This window comes from Scyliorhinus canicula, chromosome 9 (assembly GCF_902713615.1).
Source record: "Scyliorhinus canicula chromosome 9, sScyCan1.1, whole genome shotgun sequence".
Taxonomy (NCBI): Eukaryota; Metazoa; Chordata; class Chondrichthyes; order Carcharhiniformes; family Scyliorhinidae; genus Scyliorhinus; species Scyliorhinus canicula.
The window spans coordinates 143,008,337-143,033,009 of record NC_052154.1 but is presented as its reverse complement, the minus strand read 5'-3'; the positions used below and the strand labels follow the sequence as shown (position 1 = coordinate 143,033,009).

At 44.6% G+C, this 24,673-nt stretch overlaps 1 protein-coding gene across 3 annotated transcripts in view; it reads left to right on the top strand.

Annotated features, from left to right (window-relative positions):
* The window catches only part of LOC119971759 (DEP domain-containing protein 7-like), a 64,412-nt gene extending 40,170 nt beyond the window's left edge, over nucleotides 1–24,242 (top strand). For all 3 annotated transcript variants that reach the window (XM_038807819.1, XM_038807818.1, XM_038807820.1), the window contains exons 6-9: nucleotides 11,428–11,570; nucleotides 12,068–12,193; nucleotides 18,429–18,507; nucleotides 23,921–24,242. In XM_038807819.1, the coding sequence (XP_038663747.1) occupies nucleotides 11,428–11,570; nucleotides 12,068–12,193; nucleotides 18,429–18,507; nucleotides 23,921–24,129 (557 nt within the window). In that variant the 3' untranslated portion in view covers nucleotides 24,130–24,242. The remainder of the gene's footprint in view (nucleotides 1–11,427; nucleotides 11,571–12,067; nucleotides 12,194–18,428; nucleotides 18,508–23,920) is intronic.
* Nucleotides 24,243–24,673: the final 431 nt, after the last annotated feature.

Below are 24,673 nucleotides of genomic sequence, written 5' to 3'. Positions count from 1 at the left end.
TTCAATCCCGGCTCTGGGTCACTGTCAGTGTGGAGTTTGCACATTCTCCCCTTCATTACGTGGGTTTCGCTCCCACAACCCAAAGATGTGCAGGATAGGTGGATTGGCCATGCTAAATTGCCCCTTAATTGGGGAAAAAATGAATTGGGCACTGTAAATTTATGGAAAAAAAACAACAAAAACGGAGCTAGACAGAATTACAAAATTACAATAATCAAAGATGGAAGAAATCGACTGAGTAAACTCCATGGTTTGTGTGAAGAAAAATAATGGAGATATTTGCATATGCATGGATCCTAAAATCTTAATGAGACTATAAAGAGAGAATTTACCAAATACCAAAGCGTGAGGAAATCCAATCTAAGATGGCTGGTGCACAATTCTTCACAAAACTTTACGCATCTTGGGGTTTCTGGCAACTAAAACTAGAGGAACGTGTAAAATACTGCATTTTTAATATGTCATTTGGACGGTACGGTTTTCTGAGAATATCGTTTGGCACAATTCGAGCATCAGAGGTTTTTCACCGTGCCATGGAGCACATAATTGAAGGCATCGAAGGTGTATGCTTATGATATGATATCATCATTTAGGGCTCAACCATCAAGCACAATACAAGGTTGCTTAAAGTTCTAATGAACGTCAGGAGAAATGGGCTGGAGCTAAACAGGCAAAAGTGACGATTTGGAGTAACTGGGGTCACATTCCTAGGGGACAAGCTCTCGCCGCATGGTGTTGAACCCGATCAGGACAAAGTCCAAGCAATTCTCAACGTGCCAGAACCACCCAACAAGAAAGCCATCTTGAGAGTGATGGGTTTGATCAATTTTATAGGGAAATTCATTCCAAACATGTCAGCACAAACAGCGCATCTATGTGATCTCCTACACAAGACAACAGATTTCACTTGGACTGAGCAATATGAGCCAATGGGCTTTTCTTTTTTTTGACCCGTCTAAGCAGATGGTCTAGGAGCAGTTCTTCTGCAACTTGAGCATGACGATTGGAAACCAGTTGCGTGTGCATCACGATCCATGACGACAACAGAGCAGAGGTACGTTCAAATCAAAAAAGAATGCCTGGGTTTAGTTGTAGGCTTGGAGAAAATCCACAGCTATATGTATGGGCATTCAACTTTCACAGTTGAGGCAGATCATTGCCCTTTGGTTAACATTAACATTAAAAAAAAATCTCAACCAGATGTCTCTGGGCATTCAGAGGTTGATGATGGAAGTTACAACGCTATGACTTTCATCTAATCTACACACCAGGCAAATATTTGTTCTTAGCAGATGCATTGAGAGCGCCGATGAGTATTAGTAGTGTTGAAGATCTGCATGTCAATCATATTTCCAAACTACTATCAGTACCAGATACAAAACTATGGGAGATCCAAGAAGAGACCAGGAAGGATCAAACTCTCGGTGATGAGGAACATCAACTCGCACTGGCCTAGAGGTCAATGTATGGAGTTCTACAATAGAACTCGGTATCATTAATGGAGTGGTACTTTGAGGTTTGACTATAGTATTCAAACAATCTCTTCACAAGGATGTACTAAAGAGGATATATGAAGGAGATCTAGGGATTGAAAAACTTTATAAAAAAAAATACTGTTAGACTTGGGCTCGTGATATCATGTGTAAGTATTATTTTATTCTTTCAGAAAGAGGATGTAGTGATATCCTGGTTGTATGAATTATTAGTTTGGAAGTGAAAGTCAGGTAACCGCTCAGGCTGGCTTGAGAGAGGTTGCTTTGCTGGGATATAGTTTACCCACAGTGAATGTTAATAAATCATTTATATCTTAAGCTACAAGTGCTTGTAAATCAGGCCATTTGACAAGAACATTACATTAAGTGTTTCTAGTCTTTCTACCTGAAAACTATTATTCACCTGAAGAAGGAGCCGTGCTCCGAAAGCTCGTGTTTGAAACAAACCTGTTGGACTTTAACCTGGTGTTGTAAGACTTCTTACTGTGCCTACCTGAAAACAACATTTGGGAACCAGAAAAGCCCATTGGCTCATGTGCCTGGCTCTTTCCAAAACTCCCCTTTATTGTGGCTGAACACATTTATACTAACTACTTCAATGAAAGAAATGATTTTACCTTAATTTATAGGGTGGCTTTCATGACCTCAATGTCCTAAACTATTTTTTGAAACTGCTGGAGCAAATGCTAATGCAGGAGATGTGGCAAACAATTTGTGAGCAGCAATTTCCTGCAAATAGCATTGCTTTTTAAAATTTATTTATTTATTTATTTAAAAGTTTTTTTTTTATTGGGGCAGCACGGTGGCCTAGTGGTTAGCACAACCGCCTCACGGCGCTGAGGTCCCAGGTTCGATCCCGGCTCTGGGTCACTGTCTGTGTGGAGTTTGCACATTCTCCCCGTGTCTGCGTGGGTTTCGCCCCCACAACCCAAAGATGTGCAGTGTAGGTGGATTGGCCACTCTAAATTGCCCCTTAATTGGAAAAAATAATTGGGTAATCTAAATTTAAAAAAAGTTTTTTTATTTAACACAAATTTGTAACAGTTACAGAGAGAAAAATGGCCCTGTGCAAAGAGCCTTAACATAGTGAAAACGAACAGTGGGAAAGAATAAACATGTTAATAAGGCACTTCCCCTGCCAGCTCTTTGCCCATGCCACACGTATACAACTAAACTAACGTGGCCCTAACCCTCTTCCACCCCCCCTGCCCCCCAAGGCCTGACCTGCCAGGTTGGCCCTAGCCCGCCCCGCCCCACCTCCGACTCTCCCTGGTGCCCCCTGACCTACGCTAGCCACACTGACCCCTGCCCTTGGCGCCTACCTGTCTCCCGTCCCAGCGCTCAGCCCCCCCACACGCCAGGGACCCATTAACCTGATTGTATCCCACCATGCCCTTTCAAGTCCTGTAACCAGACCCTAGCCCATCCCCCTATCAGAGGCCCCGATCTCCCACCAAAAGGTACCAAGCGCAGGGCCCCTCTCTCTTTCTCTTCCCCCCCCCCCCCCCCCCCGTTGCAATCCCCCCTAAACAGTGCGCCCTCCAGCCGCCACTCTTTGTCCAGGCTGAAAACAATCTTGGATAAAACATTACAGTACAGGATAGTTTAACAAACCACCGCCACACAAGGTCTGAGAGCCCAAAGTCCTTTAGTTCCAGTCCAGCTTCTTTTAATAAAAGTCCTAATCGGAGCAATTTTGGGTTAACAGGCCGCCGCCACTGTACAGCACTGAAAGAACCAAGTGCCCATTAGTTCAAGTCCAGCTTCTTATCTTTAATAAAGGTCCAAACCTGTTCTGGTGTCTCAAGATAGTAGTGGAGTTCCTCAAACGTAACCCAGAGCTTTGCAGGATACAGCATTCCAAACCTCGCCTCCTTTTTGTAGAGGGCTGCCTTTACCTTGATGAATCCTGCACGCCTCTTGGCCAGCTCCGTTCCCAAGTCCTGGTAAATGCGCACCTCGCAGTTCTCCCATCTGCTGCTCCTCTCTGCCTTGGCCCATCGCAGCACACGTTCCCTGTCAGCAAGCCGGTGAAAGCGGACCACCAAGGCCCTCGGTCGGTTGCCCGTCCTGGGCTTCCTTGCGGGGGCTCTATGTGCCCCATCCAACTCCAGGGGTTGAGGGAAGGCCTCCGGTCCCATCAGCGCCTCAAGCATACCCGTCACGTATGCGCCCACATCTGACCCCTCGGGGAGGCCAATGATCTGTAAATTCTGCCTCCTGGCTCTGTTCCATAGTTCTTCAAGCTGCTCCTGCATCCTCCTCTGACGGGCGTTCAGCTCCTCCACCTCGTGCTCCAGCTCCGTTATCGTGCCCGCCTGACTGGAGAGCTTCGCCGCGCCTTCCCTTGGACCGCCTGTGTCTCGACCATTCGGTCCATCACCGCTCTCATCGGGTCCAGCATGTCCCCCCTCAGCTCAGCGAAGCAGTTCTTGAAGAACTCCATCTGCTCCTCCCTTGGCCAGTGAGTCCCCGGTCCCTGCCGTCCGCCATGCTTGGCCGCCCGGCCTGGGGTCCCCGCTGCTCCCGCTTCGATCCTTGCCACTCCACTCGACCACTTCTAGTCCAGCTGCCCATACCCCGGAAAGGAAACCTCTTTCCTATTGTCGTCTCCACCGATTCAGGCTGCCAGGTCCCAAAAAAGTCCGTTAAGAAAGGTCCGTTTGCCCATCGCGGGTGGGAGCGATCCGACCTGCGACCTGCCTCCTCGAGGGCGCCACCGGAAGTCGCAAATAGCATTGCTGACCGGTTCAGAATCACTGAACTGTTGGGGAAGGCTATTTAGCTGATGTCTGCATAGCTCTCTGAGCAAATCCCCTAGTACCATTCTGCTGCCTTCTCTCCATAACCCTGCACATTCTTCCTTTTTATGCTTTGATGTAACCTGCCTCCATCCATCTCTCTCCTCTCTGGGTTTTCCCACGCCCCCCTCTCCCCCTTTGCACTCTTGGGTGGCTGGCAAGTTCTCCCTGTTGCCTTGGTCTGTATCTATCCACCATGTAAACATACAAATCAAGTACGTTTTTATTTACTGTAACTTGCTGTATGAAAACCTACTTTTGGAGCTGGAGGTGCCTTTTTATATTGTACGTCTTTTAGTGGGAACTTGCTGCACACAAGTTGAATGCTGCATTTCCTGCATTACAGCAGCAACGGCCCCTGCTGCCTCAGTGCTGAGGACCCGGGTTCAATCCCAGATCAGGGTGTAATGTGCCTAAGCAATTGTACATGTAAATATGTTTGACCATGTGACACTAACCTGGGTTTGGGGGGGGGGGGGGGGGGGGGGGGTAGTCTCTGTGAATTCATCGTGGATAGTTGTTTGTTCCAGTTTATTAGCTTTAGTTTCCAACCTACATTTTGTTACACATAAATTTTACTAGTCTAGAACGAGATTTTCTTTGATACACTAACTCAGTGATTTGTCTCTGCACTAGAACATAACCGCCGTTTGGAGTTTGCACATTCTCCCTGTGTCTGCATGAGTCTCTCACTCTCCCCACAACTCTGTGCAGCATAGGTGGGTTAGCCATGCTTTTTTTTTTTGAAATTTGGAGTACCCAATTCATTTTTTCCAATTGAGGGGCAATTTAGCGTGGCCAATCCGCTGACCTCGCACATTTTTGGGTTCTGGGAGCGAAACCCACACAAACACTGGAAGGAAAGAAAATGCTGGAAAATCTCAGCTAGTCTGGCAGCATCTGTAGTGAGAGAAAAGAGCTAACGTTTCGAGTCCTATGAATCTTTGTCAAAGCTAACCGACAGAAAGTGGGAAATATTTTATACTGTGGAGTGAGAATTAAAGATCTTTTTTTCTTTTCTCTCCCTGCAGATGCTGCAAGACTTGCTGAGAATTTCCAGCATTTTCTCTTTCGTTTCAGATTCCAGCATCCGCAGTAATTTGCTTTTATCCAAACACGGGCAGAATGTGCAAACTCCACATGGACAATGACCCAGAGCCAGGATCAAACCTGGGACCTCGGTGCCATGAGGCTGCAGTGCTAACCCACTGCACCACCGTGCTGCTGCGGATTAGCCATGCTAAATTGCTCCTTAATTGGGGGAAAAAAAGAATTGGGTACCCTAAATTTAAAAAACAAAATACAGCAGCAACAGCACTCGTAATTAATTAGCTTTAAAACCATTTAGTCTCCCGAGGTCTTGACAGTTGCTTTTCTTAATGCTCCCAAGTGGAATGTAGCCAACACTGGTGTGGTAACAATACAACCGGTTTGTTCCCCTACCAATTATCCCAATATCTTGTATACCGTACTGGTAACACATTTTGGGAAATGTTGGTTGTCAGGAAAGGTGTTGACAAGCATTCTGAACAAATTGTGCAAGTTGTATCCTGCGGCATTTTGAAGTGAGTGATCAGCGAAATATGTAATGGGAGGGAAATGTCATTGTCTGATCAGGCGTGACAGTCCGTTCCAGTGACTTTGGGGAATGTTTTATGGGAGAGGGATATTCTGTTCATACCAAATGTGTGACCAAGCTCTGCCCTCGTGCACTGAGGTCAGTAATATTTTCATATCATCCACCATAGAGGATCTTGTAATTTGGTGCCTATAGCTTGAGCTTTGCTCTTTCTGGGAATTGAGGGGAATGAGCAGAGTTGAGGCAAAATATCAGCCATAATCCTATCGAATAGTAGGGAGGCTTGAAGAGTCTTACGTGCCTGCTTTATGACCTAATACCAATACTCCATATTTGGGAATAAAAGCAATCTGGAGGAGTATTGGGGAGTTCAAGCCTGCTTATTCTGGCTCTCTGACATGGGCTGCTTCCTGCCAGTCTAATGCACCGTATCCGTGCAGGACCGTAACTTATTTTTTTCCCTTTCTATAAAAAGGGAAACCCTTTACCCGAACAGCTGCCGGAATGTGGCGACTAGGGTCTTTTCACAGTAACTTCATTGCAATGTAAGCCTACTTGTGACAATAAAGATTTTTTTTTTAAACTGTGAAACCCAACATAGCTATAATCAGTTCAAAATAATCCTGAAATTAATTTGGCTTATCCGTGTTAACATTTCAATATCAAATATTTGTCTAAATACTTCATGGTGCACACAGACACTATCCCTTTTTTATGTGCGGAATTAAGTGGCGCTTGCCTTTTGCAGGTAATGGTTATTTCCTGATTCTATAAAAAAATTAACTTCCATACAGCAAACAACTGATTAACCTTGATGCCAAACCTTTTTTTCTTGGGTATTTGTAAAACTGATGCCTGATTTATATAGTATTTCCAGCAAACGTTGATCATTCAGCCCAACTGGTGATACGAGTATTTATGCTCCACCCAAGCATCTTCTTGCCCTTCATCTGACCCAATTAACATACCTACTCCTTCCTTCTGTATAACCAGCTTCCCCTTCAAATGCATCTACAATAATTAGTTAACTAGTCACTACTTTATTCAGGATTGGAAATGTAGTGGTCTTCTGCATTTCCCCATTGAATTTAGTAATGGCCGTCTTCTTGCTCTCAGCCACAAGTGGAAACTCTTCTGAATCTGCCCAAACCTGGGATTGAGTAGCTCTGTGGTTATGTATTGAATTACTATTGAAACATTTTTTTACCTGACACCATCCTCTCTCTTCTCTTCAAACTCCCTCCTCGGGGAAAACATACCATTGCTGAATGGTGTTTGTACCTTGGTGTATAATAGGACAAAAGTAAAATAAATCATCAGTTGTATAACTCTATTTCAGTAAAGAATACTTGTATTGATAGAATCATAGAATGCCTGCAGTGCAGAAGGAGGCCATTTGGCCTCTGAAGAGTCCACTCTCCTGCCCTATCCCCATAACCCACCCAACCTGCACATCTGTGGGAGGAAACCGGGGCACCCAGAGGAAACCCATGCAGACACTGGAAGAAAGTGCAAACTCCGCATAGACAGCAACCCAAGGCTACAATTGAACCTGGATTCCTGGCCCTGTGTGGCAGCTGTGCTAACCACTGCCACCCAAATTTATATAGTCTCAAATGCCCCAAAGCATTTTACAACAAACAAATGCAAGTGCTGACACTAATGTCAGAAATGCCACAGCCAATTCTTCACAACGCTCACCAATTGCACCATATTAATGATAAAATAATCAGTATGTCCAGGCTGGGAAAAATCACATGCCATAGTCCTCTACCACGGCAGAGCTCCCCACTCATCAGAGACTGCTTCATAGGCTCAGTCAGATCTGCAGGATGGAAGAAAAGTCGCATGCTCAAGGACTTTCCGTATAGCAAGGAAGCCAGAGCCAGTCGTGGTACTGAAAGCTCTGCTTCAAGGATGCTTGCAAGTGTGACCTGACAGCCTGAGGCATCGATTTATTGCACCTGGAAGTCATTAGATGAAAATGGACAGAGGAAAATGGTAATGCCCATGTTGGCTGGTGTGCACCACCACAATGACTAGAGGCTATTGCAGCTTGGCAGCAATGCCAAAGACGACACTTGGTAGCTTCATGTGCAACACCTGTGGCTCAGCCAGCCGCAAAGGTGCACCATATGAATGTTTTGTTGTGCTCTTGACGTCGCATAAGCTGCTTCCTTGATGTGCACTCTGACAAAGGAAGGTTCAGACTTGGAGATAGCTTTAACACGTTTATTTAAACTGTTTACAATTCTCCTACTTGGGATTTGACTCTCCCGTTAATCCTGCTGTAGCTACTCTGACTGATGAACCAGTCTGCCACAATCCAGGTGGTGGGTGTGATGTGTTGAATCAACCCTGAGTGTCTCCACTGGAAAGGGGAAGATCATGTGTGCTGTGTCCTTTTTATATGGGTTGGCGTAATGCCCTCCTGTGGTAGTGTCACCTCTTGTGTTGTGAATGCCCATTGGTAGTGTCCTATCTTACTGACCTATTGGTTGAATGTGTGTGTGTCATGTATCTGGTGTCTAGCTAGTCTACGTATATTTACATTAACTGCTTGTGTATTTACAGTGATGCATATCACCACAATGAAGACACCCTACGTCAAATGGATTTGTTTGTTGTACCCATCTTTTGTAGTTGGAAGGATGCTGGAATAAAGGAGATTGAGGAATAAACATTGCCCATGGTGTTGGGGAGAACTGCCCTGATTTTATTCAAAATTGTGCCTTGGAATCTTTATTTTTTGTTTTGTTAATTTATTAGATGTGGGCACCACTGACGAGGCCAGCTTTTGCACAATATCCCTATTTGCCTTCAAAAAGCTGGTGGTGAGCCACCTTGAACTGTTGCAGTCCATTTTGTGTACCCACCGGGAGTTCCAGGTTTTGACTTGGCAACAAAAGATAAATTATCTTTCCAAATCTGGGTAATGTTTGACTTGTAGGAGAGCCTGTGTGCCTGAAGCATTTGTCCTTTTAGGCTGTAGAGGTTATAGATTTGGAAGGTGCTGCTTAAAGGAACCTGGGCAAGTTGTTGCTGTGTATCATTTAGGTTCACAAGTGGTAATATTTAATGTCCACTTGGGGTGCACAAGCCTTGTTTTGATGTCTCGTTTGATCTTAAATATTTGAGGTTTATTGTAGTTATTGGCCTTTTATTAACCATCCTTGTTTCCACTTGAATACTAATATCAAATAACTGGTTCTAAATCCTGTATCTCTGTCCCAGTTTTACTGTGCTGTCTGAACTCTTTAAAAAAAAAAAAAAGACTTGTTTAATACATTTTAATCTATTAATTGAAAAGGGTGCAATGCTATTAGCACAGTTTTGGCAATACAATGAAATGGGCTGTTCAATTATAACTTGTGGGATGGATTACAAAGGAATTCGTGGTGATCTCTAATTTCTATACGAAACAAGATTCCAATGTCAATTGGGGAATGATTTTGTCGGGTAATCTACAAATGGACTAAGTAACTCCAGAAATGCCAATTTATTTAGCCATTGTTAGAAATATTACCGTATTTAATTGGATAAGTCACGTATTTGTCCCACCTTAAAACCATGAAACAAAACATGAAAACTATGTGCAAACCCAATGGAACGAACAAGTGGATTGGACACTTGCTTTCTACCCCGGCCTGGACTTGCATCTAGCCAAGGTCAAGTCTGCTTTCCCGTGGTTGTAAGAGCCTATGTGAAATTAGCTTGGCCAGTCTCCCTTCACTTGAGTGAACATGAGTTTAAGACAATAAAATCTCCTTTGGTATATGGCAATGAACAAATGTCATATGGTAGGCTAGGTGCTTGTTTGAAAGTTCGTAGAGTCCCTACAGTGCAGGAGGAGGCCATTCAGACCATCACGTCTGCACCAACCCTCCGAGTTACCTCCAATACCCACCCCACAATCTTAGCTGCAACTCGGGACACCTAAGGGCCAATTTAGCATGGCAATCACTTAACCTGCAGATCTTGGGGGAGATTAACCTGCCTTTTGAAAATATATATATATTTGAGTTGCCTACATCATCAGTTGCTCACAAGTCGAAACCATCCAGGTACTGTTTTATCCTCCCCTCCTTGCCACTCCACCTGTTTATTTCAACATTTTTCTGCATTAAATTACATCGACCCACTCTGCTAGCCTGAATTCATCCACCAAGTTAGCATTTCCTATTTAAGAAAGATAAATAAATCTCATCCACTATTTATGGTACCAGGATTTGAGTACGTGACCAAGGTTGACGTCTCCAACCATTACTGGAGGAATTCACTTGTGGTTCGAGACACTGGTTCCATTGAGTTTGTTAGTGTAGCATTGTGAGCCTCCACTCGAATAAATGTTGCCGCTTCCCTGACACTAATGCTTTGTTCACTGCATTAGAATGCAACTTTTGTCTGCGAATAAAATGTATTTAACCATTTGGAGGGTGCTCTCGCCAAAAGCTCCCTCTTACAATTCCTTGGGACTGAGAATGATTTGCTTACACTGGCTTGATAGTTCTGATGAATCCAACATCTGATCTGCACCTTTTTAAAATAAATTTAATTAAAGTGCCTGATCAAGGGGTAATTTAGCGTGGTCAATCCACCTACCCTGCACACCTTTGGGTTGTGGTGGTGAGACCCATGCAGACACGGGAAGAATATGCAAACCCCACACGGACAGTGACCCGGGGCCTCAGTGCTGCGGAGGCAGCAGTGCTAACCACTGTGCCACCGTGCTGCCCCTGATCTGCAGACTCTTGCCATGTGTGCAGCAGGTGGTGTTTGAAGGGTTGGGTAGATGAGCTGGGGCTGTATTGGTACATGTTCCCATCTGAATGTTTCATCTGTTTGAAGATTTTTCTTTTTAAATGTCCAGATGTGAGACTTAAGATTGAGGTTTTTATCTTCCAATAAAGCAAGGTAATTCTATACTTGAACAATAAAGACTATCTAAACCAACACTATTATAGAACATCTATCAGCAGTAAATGGCTAAATTACAATCTTTTTTTTTAAGAAGGGTGGGAGTGGTTCCTCGCTGGTTGAATAAATCACTGGGTATTCTCTGATGCTTTTCCCAATATCTCTCGTTCTGTTAGCCTTGAAAGTGTGTCAAATTGTTCCGTTGTAGATGAGGAAAAAAAATGAATTGTTAATTTTCATAGAATCCCTACAGAGCCGAGTCCATTTGAGTCTTCACCGAGCCTTAGAAAGACCACTCTACAACCCCATCCTAAGGGGTGATTTGGTATGGCCAATCTGCCTAACCTGAACATCTTTTGGGCTGTGGGAGGAAACCGGAGCACCTGGAGAAAACCCACACAGACAACTGTGAAAATGTGCAAACTCCACGCCAGACGGTGACGTCCCTGGCATTGAGGCAGCAGTGCTAACCAGCATGCCACCGTGCTGCCAAAAGAGTTGCTGTGTAGGTTTGTGGATGTGGAAGCAAATCATGGCACCCATAATGCCCTCCAGTCAGAGAAACGGAGACTGTGATCTTTAACTCGTTGGCTTATAAGTATCAGACGATACACTGTTTATCGTCTTTCTTTTGCAGTAAATGGCAAGTTTGAACCAGCGCTGGAGGCAACACAGCTATGTCTAAAGCTTCTGGATTCCAGGAATCGGGATGAGCTCAGGAGGTTATTGCATTTCACGGCTGTTGCCACACAGCCAGCATCCATTGCCTTACAGAAAGGGGTAAGTGTTTAATCGTCTAAAGATTTGGCTTTTAATTCCATTTTAATGATTTTGGTTGGACTCTTTCTTTTACTCTTCAGTAGCTGGCCATTCATTCAGTATCAGTGCAGAAGGAGGCCAGTTGGCCCATCAAATCTGCACCGACCCTCTGAAAGAGCAGCCCACCTAGGCCCACTCCCCATCTCTATCCTCGTAACCCCATTTAACCGGCACATCCCTGGACAAGGGACAATTTTAGCATGGCCAATCCACCTAACCTGCGCATCTTTGGACTGTAGGTGGAAACCGGAGCACCCAGAGGAAACCCACTGGGAGAAAGTGCAAACTCCATGCAGGCAGTCACCTGAAGCCGGAATTGAACCTGGGTCCCTAGCGCTGTGAGGCTGCAGCGCTAACCACTGTCCCACTGTGCCACAAGTGAATTTGCAAAGTTTAATTTCTTGATGTCATAGAAAACGAGCAATAGCAGTAACTTTATCTAATTATTTACCCCCCAGATTGAGAATAGAATTGTGATGAAGAGAACTTTTGGTAAAGCCATAGTTTCTAACAAGAACCTTCCAAAAGGGAAAGCTGATCTCTTGGTTTTGTTCCTTCTTGATCATCAGAAAGATGTATTTAAGGTATGTAAGAACATAAATAGGATCAGATATTGGCTATATGGCCTCTGGAGCCTGCACATTCAATAAGATCACGGTTGAACTTCGCATCAACTTCCGTTTTCCCTTCAGAATCTTATTCCTGTAGAACTCAGTCTTTCAATCTCTATCTTGAATAGACCTTTTTAAAAGAGCACCCAGTTCTCTCTCTTTTTTTTCCCCCCAATTAAGGGGCAATTCAGTGTGGCCAATCCATCTACCCTGCACATCATTTTGGGTTGGGGGTGAGACCCACGCAGACACTGGAGAATGTGCAAACTCCACACAGACGGTGGGCCAGGATCAAACCCAGGTCCTCGGTGCCATGGGGCAGCAGTGCTAACCACTGTGCCACCCTGTCTTAAATCTACTTAACAGCTGACCATCCACAGCTCAATGCGCTGGAAAATGCCAAAAGATTCACAACCCTCTGAGAAGAAATTTATTTCCATCTGTCCTAAATGGCCGATTCCTTATCCTTATCCTGAGACTGACACCTCCCATGGATCTAAACATGGCTGCTGGGCGAAGCAGTCTCACAGCAGCTACCATTTTGACCACTTAATTTTACATGCAGTCAACACTCGTCATTTGTGCCTCCATTTCCCCCTCCATTACAGATTTGTTTGCCTGCATGAATGTGTATGTAGACCAAGTTCATGTCTCCAAACTTCTGCTCGTTGGTGATGTAGAATCTCATGTTAAATGGTTCGACTGAGGGCAGCATGGTGTTGCAGTAGTTAGCACTCTTGCCTCATGGTGCTGAGGACCAGGGTTCAATCCTGGCCCCGGGTCACTGTCCATGTGGACATTGCACATTCTCCCTGTGTTTGCGTGGGTTTCACTCCCTCAACCCAAAGATGTGCAGAGTAGGTGGATTGGCCACACTAAATTGCCCTTAACTGGAAAGAAAAGAATTGGGTACTCTAAATTTATATTTTAAAGAAACAAAACCAATATGCTGTTAAAGTCTCCTTTCCCACAAAGAAAGTGCGTGCTGCACACACAGCATTTCTGGGCGTGCGTGTGGTGGAATGCAACCCCCCCCCCCCCCCCCCCCCCCCAAAACACATGAATGACTGTACTGGTCCATTGTATTTGATGTCTACACAAGACAGCGCACTCATCCCACAAGTATGTTTTACAAAGCTTTTTTTAAAAAAATTTTAGATTACCCAATTATTTTTTCCAATTAAGGGGCAATTTAGCGTGGCCAATCCACCTACTCTGCACATTTTTGGGTTGTGGGGGCGAAACCCATGCAGACACGGGGAGAATGTGCAAACTCCACACGGACAGTGACCCAGAGCCGGGATCGAACCTGGGACCTCAGTGCCGTGAGGCGGTTGTGCTTACCACTAGGCCACCGTGCTGCCCTATGTTTTACCAAGCTGAGTGCAAGGGCAAAATGATGAGGTTTGGTATGCAAGAAACCTAGATCTGTGTACATTAATGTTTAAAAGGGGAAGACCCGTTTGTCTATAAATCTAGAGTTTTAAAATTAACACTTTTATTAAAAAAAAGTAAATATAGAGTACCTAATTTGTTTGTCCAATTAAGGGGTAATTTAGCGTGGCCAATCCATCTAGCCTGTCCATCTTTGGGATGTGGGGGTGAAACCCATGCAGACTAGGGGCAGGATCGAATCCAGGTCCTCACCACCGTAGTTTTAAAATTAAGATCCAAGAATATCTGCGCACTCCATGATTAATCAAAGTTTATTTTTGCTTTTAAAATTATCCAGTAAATCAAATTTGCACAAAAGAGTACAATAACATTTTTCCAACTGAAATTAGATTTCCCTGAATGGTTTCAAATGACGGGTAACGTGGAGTGAATGTCAAATGTGATTACTACTAGTGAGTGAGGATTGTAAAGCATTTTTTTGGGGATAGAAATATATAATTTGCATCCGCCCTCTTTTTTTAATATAATTTTTATTGGAATTTCTTTACAGAAAATATAAAACATAACGACAAACCATGAAATGCAACAAAATAACCCATAATAACTAACACCCCCAGACTGTATCGACGCATGTATCGCATCCCCCCCCCCAACCCCAATGAACAACAAAAGAACTTAAAAATAAATTTAAATTAAATAAACAAACCGTCATCGTGTCCCCCCCCCCCCCCCCACCTTTTCCCTCCCCCGCTGGTTGCTGCTGCTACTGTCCCCGTACCCTATCGTTGAGCCAGAAAGTCGAGAAAAGGTTGCCACCGCCTAAAGAACCCTTGTACCGACCCTCTCAGGGCAAATTTGACCTTCTCTAGCTTAATGAAACCCGCCATGTCATTGATCCAGGTCTTCACGCTTGGGGGCCTCGCGTCCTTCCATTGTAGCAAAATCCTTCACTGGGCTATTAGGGACGCAAAGGCCAGCACACCGGCCTCTTTCGCCTCCTGCACTCCCGGCTCCACCCCGACCCCAAAAATTGCAAGTCCCCATCCTGGCATCCACGCTCTTCTAATCCAAACTAGTCTACACGTTCTCCCAGTGTCTGCGTGGGTTACCTCCCAGTGTCTGCATGGGTTACCTCCCACAAGTACCGAAAGATGTGCTTGTTAGGTGAATTGGACATTCTGAATTCTCCCTCAGTGACTCGTAATGTGGCGACTAGGAGATTTTCAGAGTAATTTCATTGCAGTGTTAATGCAAGCCTACTTGTGACACTAAAAGATTATTATTATTTTATTTATTTATTTTATTATTTTCTAACATTAACCCAATAATCAATGTCTACGGGTGCTGACAGCCTGGTGGGTATCTTGCCCGGGATCAGTCATGGTTCAGTTGTAGTATTCTCACCTACAGAGGGGTCTCTTGAAAGGTTAGTGTCAGCTTTTATGATGGTCAATGGTGTGAATTCATAGTGTTTTGGTGTTTCCTCACAAGCGGCCTTGAAGCTGAACTGGGGCACTTTTAACATCACTGGCATTTGTGCATGCAAAAATGCACAAATCAGTCTAACATTGCAGCCTGTAGTGTTAACATCTTTTAAAAAATAATTTTGGAATATTCTATTAATTTTTTCCCCATTAAGGGGCAATTTAACGTGGCCAATCCACCTACTCTGCACATCTTTTGGGTTGTGGGAGTGAAACCTATGCAAACATGGGGAGAATGTTTGCACAGTGACCTGGGGCTGGGATCGAACCTGGATCATCAGTGCCATAGGCAGCAATGCTAACCACTGCGCCACCGTGTCACCCAATGAGGGGCATAGATAAGGTAGATAGTCAACATCTTTTCCCAAATGTAGGAGAGTCTAAAACTAGAGAGCATAGGTTTAAGGTAAGGGGAGAAATACAAAAGGGTTCAGAGGGCCAATTTTTTTCACACCGGATGGCGAGTGTCTGGAACGAGCTGCTGGAGGCAGGTACAATTTTGTCTTTTAAAAAGCATTTGGAATTATATGGGTATAGAGGGATGTGGGCAATTGGGACTAGCTTAATGGTTTTAAAAACTGGGCGGCATGGAGAGGTTGGGTCAAAGGGCCTGTTTCCATGCTCTTCACATCTGACTCTCGGAAAGCTGGTGATGGGGGAGCCGTGAGCAGCGTTTGTAATAATTGAAATTGTTGCTACATGAAAGCTGGTGAGGGCGATGGGGGAAACCAATCAATGGTTGCAGCCGCTGGAGGAACCAGAACAACCTTTGGAGAGAAGCCGCTATGTGCTCTGCCCAAAACCAACCCTGGAGCCATGAGTAGCAAGTACCCTGCAACAACAAATTTAAAGCTGGGGTGTTGCAAAACACAAAGGAAAGCCTGCTGAGCTCAGGTTATTCTTTGGGTTTGTGAAGAAAGGAAGCTAAAAACTTGTGGCACATTGTGCGCACACAGGTCCTTCCATACAGAGAAATGGCAGGGGGGTTTTGGCACTGAGACACCATTTGATGAGCGCACAGAGCTAAGGGGCTTGTATACAGAACAATTTGACTATTTTGTTCAAGCTAACCAGATAGTAGCAGATCTAAAAGCCCCAATATTCCAGAGCGTGATGGGGTGGACATTTAACTACTTTGGATGTCCAGTATAGCTGGAAAAGAAAAGTATGAAGAAATCGTGGAAATGTTGCAGGGCCATTATTCCCCAAAACCCTCATCGCAGAAAGGTTTACATTTCATAAGCGCGAAGGTGAATCGATTGCACAGTTTGTAGCTACTCTGAAAAGAATGGCTGAATGAATTTGAGGATGTGTTAATGATACCATCAGATAGATTCGCCTGTGGTTTAAGGGGTGAAGCTATTCAAAAGTGGTTGATGACAGAAAGCAACCAGAAGGCTGTATCCATGGAACGAGCAGCTAAAGAAGCTCAACAGTTGAGTTCAAGCAGAAGAATTCTCGAGATATTGTCTGAAACTCTCACAAACACAGGCTCGCGCTCGTCATGGCTGTGCAAAAACTGGGCTCTCGGCAGTATCACTCGTGCAGAAATTGTGGCAGAAGGGCCACGTTGCATATGTTTGTTGGAAAAAGAAACGACCTTCAGACCAATCAAAAGACACATAATCAAAGGAAATTTTCTGGCACTAATGAGAAGAACTTGGCTGGAAAAGTTCAGATTAAATTGGATAAGGTAAACCTCTTGACAGATTCCAAATCGGGCTTCCCCAAAGTCTTGAGACACAGCAAGCTGGGACGCATGAAGGATATCCCAGCAAAGCTGAAGATCAAGGAAGAAAGTCAGACGAGATGCGTAATGGCTAGGTCACTGTCATACAAAATCAGACCTGAGGTAGAAAGAATTGGAAGGGCTGGAAAGAAAGGAGTCCTTGAACCTGTTACGTGAGTGATTGGGCTATGATGATCATACCAGTGATTGAAAAAAGACAGTTCTGTATGCGTTTATGGTGATTTCAAAGTCACCATTAATTAATATATATTGTCACAAGTAGGCTTACATTAACACTGTAATGAAGTTACTGTGAAAATCCCCCAGTCGCCACATTCCAGTGCCTGTTCAGGTACACCGAGGGAGAATTTGGAATGTCCAATTCACCTAACATCACATCTTTTGGGACTTGTGGGATGAAACCTGAGAACCAGGTGGAAACCCGTGCAGACTCAGACAGCAACCCAAGCCAGGAATTGAACCTGGGACCCTGGAGCTGTGAAGCAATAGTGACACCCACTGTGCTTAATTGTGTACTGTGTGCAGAGTAATTCTCTATATATGCCTGATTGGCCTATTGGCTGGAGGCCAACTATCAGTAAAATCGACCTCTGTCAAGCATACCTTCAAATGAATATGCATCAGAATTCACAATGAGACCATTCAGCACTTCAATTCTGCACCAACCCTGTAACTCCTTCTTAAGCCCTGTATTCATAGTGGGCAGTCTAACATTGCAGCCTGCAGTGTTAATATCTTCTAAATAAAGCTTTTGGGATTTGATTGAACCTACCAAGGCCCTCCAGATTCAATCTTGAATCCACCACAGTGTGGTGATTGTCGAAATCGTTATATTTCATATTTGTGGCAGTAATGTTATTTAAAAACCCTACTTTAAAATACACAAGTGTGTCTATTAAAACATGTTATTAAGATGGTGTAATTGAGGTAATGATTGATTTTAACCATTTATTTGTTTACAGTGATGACTAATGAGAGATTGCTTGGATTGCTGGAGATTCCCTGGAGAGTAGATGATTTGAGGGATTGTGTTTAGTCTTAGCTAAGGAGGTGATGGAACATCTTAGTGGGATACAGGTGTAATCCATAGGAGGAGCTAGGTCTGGCTACGGTTTGCAGTTTTGCCCAATGGCATTGGGTGGTCAGAAGAGTCTGACAAAATAGAAGGATTTTCAGGTTGTTCCTGAAAAGGGTCTTTGGGTGTGTCTGTCTGTCTCTCTCTCTCTCTAAAATTCTGCATGGATAAACAAAACTTGTGCTTTGTTGACTTTTATAAGTGGCATTTGAACTGTATTGGATTGCATAGTTGGAATTAGTGGCAGGTTAATTTAGTTTTTTTTCCCCTTTTTTATTTAAGAACTGTGCAACTTTACAATTCCCTTTTTTAACATAAGATGCCAATTTGTCAGTTTTACAGATTGTTAGGAGTCTACTCCAGTATTCTAACAGTCTAGCTTTGGATGAATCCAAACTACATTCGAGATGCATCTGTACAGCAAAAGATGCTGTTGCAGCCAGAAGTGCACAAGAGTAATTTTTCAAGAAAGACATGAATAACACCAGCTTTAAAATATTTCAGGTCCCAGGATCGTTGCACAAAATGGTGAGTGAGAAACTAATGTTCATTCAAAGTGGTGGAGATCCAGACCGTGATACAGGTATGTGGCAATGGAATAAGATGAGTTACTTAGACACAGCCTCTTGTGAAGTGATAAAAATACATGGATTACCATCAACATTTAATGGCACATTATTGCATCAGTGTCAGGCATCCAGTATGATGCCTGAGTGAAATATTAATTGAATTTTAGTATAATGATGGGGTGGCACAGTGACAGTTCTTAGCAGTGCTGCATCACAGCAACAGGGACCAGAGTTTGATTTCGGCCTTGGGTGACTGGCTGTGTGGAGTTTGCACATTCTCACCCTCTGTGGGTTTCCTCCCACAGTCCAAAGATGGTCAGGCTAAATTGCCTCTAATGTCCAAAGGTTAGGTGGGGTTACGGGAATAGTGGATGGGGCTACGGGAATAGTGGATGGGGCCTGTATAGGGTACTCTTTTCAGAGGGTTGGTGAAGACGTGATGGGCTATGGGCTGAATGGCCTCCTTTACACTGAAGAGATTCTACAACTGCTGTGGTCATTGGAGAATCAATGATAATTTCTGCTTGTGCACTGTTGGTTGTCTCATTAAAAGACCCTGCAAAGTTGCACCTTAAATGAGATGTAAAGTTAGGCTTCGTGCTGGTGGTTGAAGGTGCGCATAGAACATTCACTCTTCTAGAAATTCCATCCTTTTATAAATATAAGTACCCAATTCTTTCTTTCCAATTAAGGGGCAATTTAGCGTGGCCTATACACCCATCCTGCATATTTATTTCTGGTGTGGGGATGAGAGACACACAGACACGGGGAGAATGTGCAAACTCCACATGGAGAGTGAGCAGGGGCTGGGATTGAACCGGGTCCTTGGTGCTATGAGGCAGCAGTGCTAACCACTGCACCACCATGCCATCTTGGGAAATTCCATCCTGCCCTGCATTATGCTTGAAAGTCGTGGAGGTCATTAAAATGAGCTGCAGTCTGTAAAGTAAGAAAATTGCACATTTCTACCTTGTGTTTCTGCAAAATACCCAACAAGCATTTCAAAGCTTATTGAATGGCTACTAATTTAAAATGAGGTTATGTGTACTGAGGCTATACAAATTTCCCAATCCAGATGGTTAATAGGAGGTGGCCTCCTCTAAATCTCCCTTTTTGAAAGGACACTAGTCCGCTGTGGTCATTTTAGATGTTTTTGCGCACTGACACTAGATAGGTGGGGTGAGTGTGGGGGAACCAAAACTAGGGGGCCATAAGTACATGGTGGTGGTAAAATCAAATAAGGAACTGAGGAAAAATCTCTTCACCAAAAGTGGTTAGAATGTGGAGCTCATGACTACAGGGAGCACTTTAGGCTGGATCAACATGAAACAAAAGAAATAAGAAGGATGTGCTGACACAGGCAGATGACTGTGCTGCAGACTGGCTCTAGACTAAATTGGGCAACTTAATGGGCAGCACAGTAACAGTGGTTAGCACTGTGGAAATTGGATGTGGGTCTTTTGGGGGACCAAGGGTTCTGCGACAAAATTGAAAAGGTAATTTAAGGAATGTGTAGGTTTCAACTGTATGGGTGAGGTGTCGAAGGCGGTTGTCTGGGAGGCTCTAAAGGCAGTGGTGAGGTGATTTCGTTTCAGGCCAGGGTGGACAAAGAGGAGAGGTTGGAGCAGCAGAGGGTAATAGATGTGATGTTGGAGGTATTTGGGAGTTATGCAGAAGATGGGGACCCAGCGAAGCTGGAAAAGAGGAAGGAACTACAGGCGAGCTTTGACCGACTATCTACCAGGAAGGTGGTTCGCCAACTGAGACGAGCAAGGGGTGCAGCTTACGAACATGGAGCATGTTAGAAGGTCCACTCCGGAGGGAGGCAGCGGTAAGGGAAATTGTTAAGGTGAAGGATAGGGCAGGGAAGTTGGTGGTGGCTCCGGATCTGCTGATAACCAGGTTTTTGAGGAATTTTGAGGTTGTGCAGGTTAAAGCCACCTGGGGGAGACTGAGATGCAGGAATTTCTAGATGGGTTGGAGTACCCGAGGTTAGGGGAGGGGGACAGAGCTACATTAGAAGGAGTGACAGTGGAGCAGGAGATAAAGGATGCGATTGTGAGAATGCAGTCGGGGAAGGTGGCAGGGCCGGATGGGTTTCCGGTGGAATATTATAAAAAATTCAAGGATAAATTGGCACCCCTGATGGTGGGGATGTTTGAAGAGGTGATAGGGAAGGGGGTGCTGCCACAAACCTTGAGGCAGGCATCAATTTCCCTGTTGCTAAAAAATTATAAGGATCCAATGGAGTGTGGGTCGTATAGGCCCATATCACTTCTGAATGTGGACACAAATGTATTGGTGAAGGTACTAGCGGGTAGGCTGGAGGAGTGCCTCCTGAAGGCGATAGGTGAAGATCAGAAGGGAGGTGATAGCTGAAGATCAGACTGGGTTCGTGAGAGGGAGGCAGCTCTTTTCAAATGTTAGACTGGTATTGAACGTCGTTATGGCACCGGCAGGGGGGAAGGAAACGAGGGGGTTGTGGCATTGGACGCTGAGAAGGTGTTCCGACCGAGTAGAATGGGAGTACTTGATGGCAGTTCTGGAGCGGTTTGGGATTGGACCAAGATTTGTGGACTGGGTAAAGCTACTATACAAGGATCAGAGGGAGAGTGTCCGCATAAACAACATCAGCTCAAGAGACTTTTCTCTCCACAGTGGAACGAGGCAGTGATGTCCTATGTCCGCTCTGCTGTTTGCACTTGGGATTGAGCTGTTGGCCATCGCATTAAGAAGTTTGGGGGTATGGAAAGTAATAGTGTGGAGGGGTGGGATAGAGCATAGGGTGGCCTTGTATGCCGATGACTTGCTGTTACGTGTCGGAACAGTGTGTGGATGGGGGAATATTGGAGCTGCTTAGTGTTTGGGTTTTTGTCGGGGTACAAACTAAATCTAGACAAAAGTGAGTATTTCGTGGTGTCTCGGCCGGGGGGGGGGGGCGCCATTCCATAGGGCAGGAACTCGCTTTAGGTACCGGGGGGTGCAGGTTTCTGGGGAGTGAGGGGGGGGGGGGGGGCTCTGCAGGTACAACATTTCTAGTTTGGTGGGGAGAGTGAAAACTGATCTAGCAAGGTGGGATGGTCTCCCTCTGTCAATGGTGCGTCCGGTACAGGCGGTTAAAATGAACGTGTTGGCGCAATTTCTGTTTATTTTTCAATGCCTGCCGATTTTCCTGCCAAAGGCTTTTTTCAGAGATTGAGAGAAGGATTACTTCATTCATATGAGGAGGGAAGGTGGCCAGAGTTAGAAATGTGCTGCTACAGAGGGGAAGGCAGGCAGGGGGTTTGGGTCTTCCAAACCCTGATGTATTGCTGGGCGGTGAATATGGAGAAGGTGCGGAGCTGGGTCAGAGGGGTTAATTCCCAGTGGGTCAGAATGGAGGAGAATTTGTGTAGCGGGTCGGGATTGAAAGCACTAACACAGCATCGCTCCCGATAGCCCCGGGGAAATACTCGGAGTCCAGTAATAATAGCTTAATTGACAATTTTGAGGCAGTTTCGCCAACACTTTTGGTTGTGGGCAGGGTCAAGGGAAATGACTATTTCAGGGAACCACAGATTTGAGCCAGGGAGGTGGGATGGAATTTTTTGGAAATGGGAGGAGAAGGAGATTAAGACACAAAGATTTGGTTCTTGGGCGTCGGTTTGCAGGATTGAAGGAGCTGGAAGCGAAGTATGGGCTGGAGCAGGGGCAAGTGTTTCGATACATGCAGGTTTGAGATTTTGCCAGGAAGTAGATACCGAACTTCCCTGTAGAGCCAGCCTCCACATTGCTGGAGGAGGTGCTGACGACGGGGGGATTGGAGAAGGGGGTAGTGTCGGCATTTACGGAGCTATTTTGGAAGAGGAGAAGGCACCACTGGAAGGCATCAAAGCAAAGTGGGAGGAAGAGTTGGGAGAGGATATGGAGGAGGGGTTCTGGTGTGAGGTGCTCCGGAGAGTGAATGCCGACACCTCGTGCACGAGGTTGGGGCTGATGCAGAGCACATCTCACGAGGGCAAGGATGAGCCGATTCTTTGAAGGAGTAGAAGATGTGTGAATGTTGCGGCGGGGGGGGGGGGGAGCACCTGCTAATCACGTTCATATGTTTTAGTCCTCTCCAAAGCTAGAGGATTACTGGAAGGAAGTTTTTGGGGTAAATTCTAAAGTGGTGCACGTGAACCTGGACCCGAGCCCCCGGGAGGCCATATTCGGGGTGTCTGACCAGCCGGGGTTGGAAATGGGTATGGAGGCAGATGTTGTAGCCTTCGCCTCGTTGATCGCCCGAAGGCAGATCCTGATAGGTTGGAGAGCAGCCTCTCCACCCTTTGCCCTGGCATGGCAGGGGGACCTGTTGGAATTCTTGACTCTTGAGAAGGTTAAGTTTGAACTGAGGGGTAGGATGGAGGGGTTCTACAATTCATGGGCATTATTCATTATGCACTTTCAAGAACTGGATAACATTGAACATTAGTTGGTGTGTGGGTGGGAGGGTTGGGGGGAGGGGGGCTGTGTTAATGGCAGCTATGGGTGATCCCTAATTCCATTTTGTCATTTGTTGTGTGAACATGCAGGCTAGTGTTTGGTGGGTGGATGGGATCGTTGTTGTTGATGTGGGGATTGACATATGTTACTGATTATTGTTTATTGATGGGTGTAAATTTGGGAGAAAGTGTGAAAAAGGAGAATAAAAATCTTTTTAAAGTGTCGAAAAAGGTTAGGAGAGGTTATTGGATTGTGGTGATAGGGTGGAAGTGAGGGCTTAAGTGGGTTGGTGCAGAGACCATGGGCCAAATGGCCGCCTCCTGCACTGTATGTTCTATGTTCAACTTGCAAAATTGGAGGGAAGGTTTTGCGCTGCTTTTTCCAAGTCTAATTTTCCAAACTTGTAAGTTCTACTTTCAAAATATCTTTACAATTTGCATCAGGTTAGCCTTGGACTTTTTTGGAAAAAAACTTTCTCCACAGTATGATCAGTTTATTTTGCCAGGGGCCAGGGTCAGCATAGTTGTAGTATGATGAGGTCTGCGTTTCAGAAACTGGAAGCAGCAACAAAACAAATAAACTGGCATCAATTTTTCCAAATTTCAGCACATGTCAAGGATCTAAGAAGGCACTTTTGCATTTAGTTAGGGTTGCAACTGACTAGGAATAGCATTATAGCTTTTTACCATGGGTGTAAGGTTCTGCCTTTGGGTAAGGAGATGGTTTTGCAGTGTAAAAATTAGGAGCTGCCATAGAGATCGGAGAACTTTATAAAATAAAGCATTAATCTAAAAGTACTGTAAAGTATCCTGAGGTTTTTGAGGAACCTGAATATGTTTTAAATTGAAATGATATGGATTTGGGTACAGAATTGCATAACTGTTTTAGTTTTAAAGCTGCCTTGAACTAGTTCTCTGTCCCTACGATGGTGTCTTCTGTAACTTCTTCCTTGCTTCTCCTCAGGGCACACTTACTGTGAGAGACTTACTCATGCTGCATGTGAAAGCAACATGCGGAAGACCACCAGGGACGAACTCTTATTGCTGCTTAAAACCATTGATGAAAACCCCAAACTGCCTGCCAAAGAGAAAAAGAAGGTCCTCTCTCAATTCAACAAGAGTCATCCGGCTGTTTTTATTCAATATTACTTCAATGCATTACGGAAATCATAATCTTCCAGTTGAGTTGTACTGTATTGATGTATATTACTGTATGTAATTGTAAAGCAATGGATTGAAGATTTTATATAGGATTGCAATGAATAAACTTTCAAATTTCTATTATATTCAAGTGTAATTGGTTACTTGGCTATTAGTTCCTATTTAGGTCGCAGCTGTTCAAAGTAGCATGTCTATTAGTTCCATTCTCTTTCTTATACTTCAATGTCTGTGAGAGGCTGTAGTTCCAACATGTAGGCACTTAATTATTATGAATAGCACAACCTTGCCCACAAAATGCATTGGGATAACCATAATGCATGGCTACACCATGCTAGCAGAAGAAAGGAACTCTGCCACTAGCGAGGAGTACCTGTCGGGCACATCTTTTATCCAAGTAGAATGGAATTACCTTTTGAATGAAGAGCAGGTATGGGTCTTGTGTAGGTCATTCAGTCAGATTCTCAGCAATTACGTGATATAGTCGAAGTACAGTTAGATCAATTTTTTTTGTAGTGATCAGATTTCTGGTAGAATTCCAAACACTCACATGGAAAAT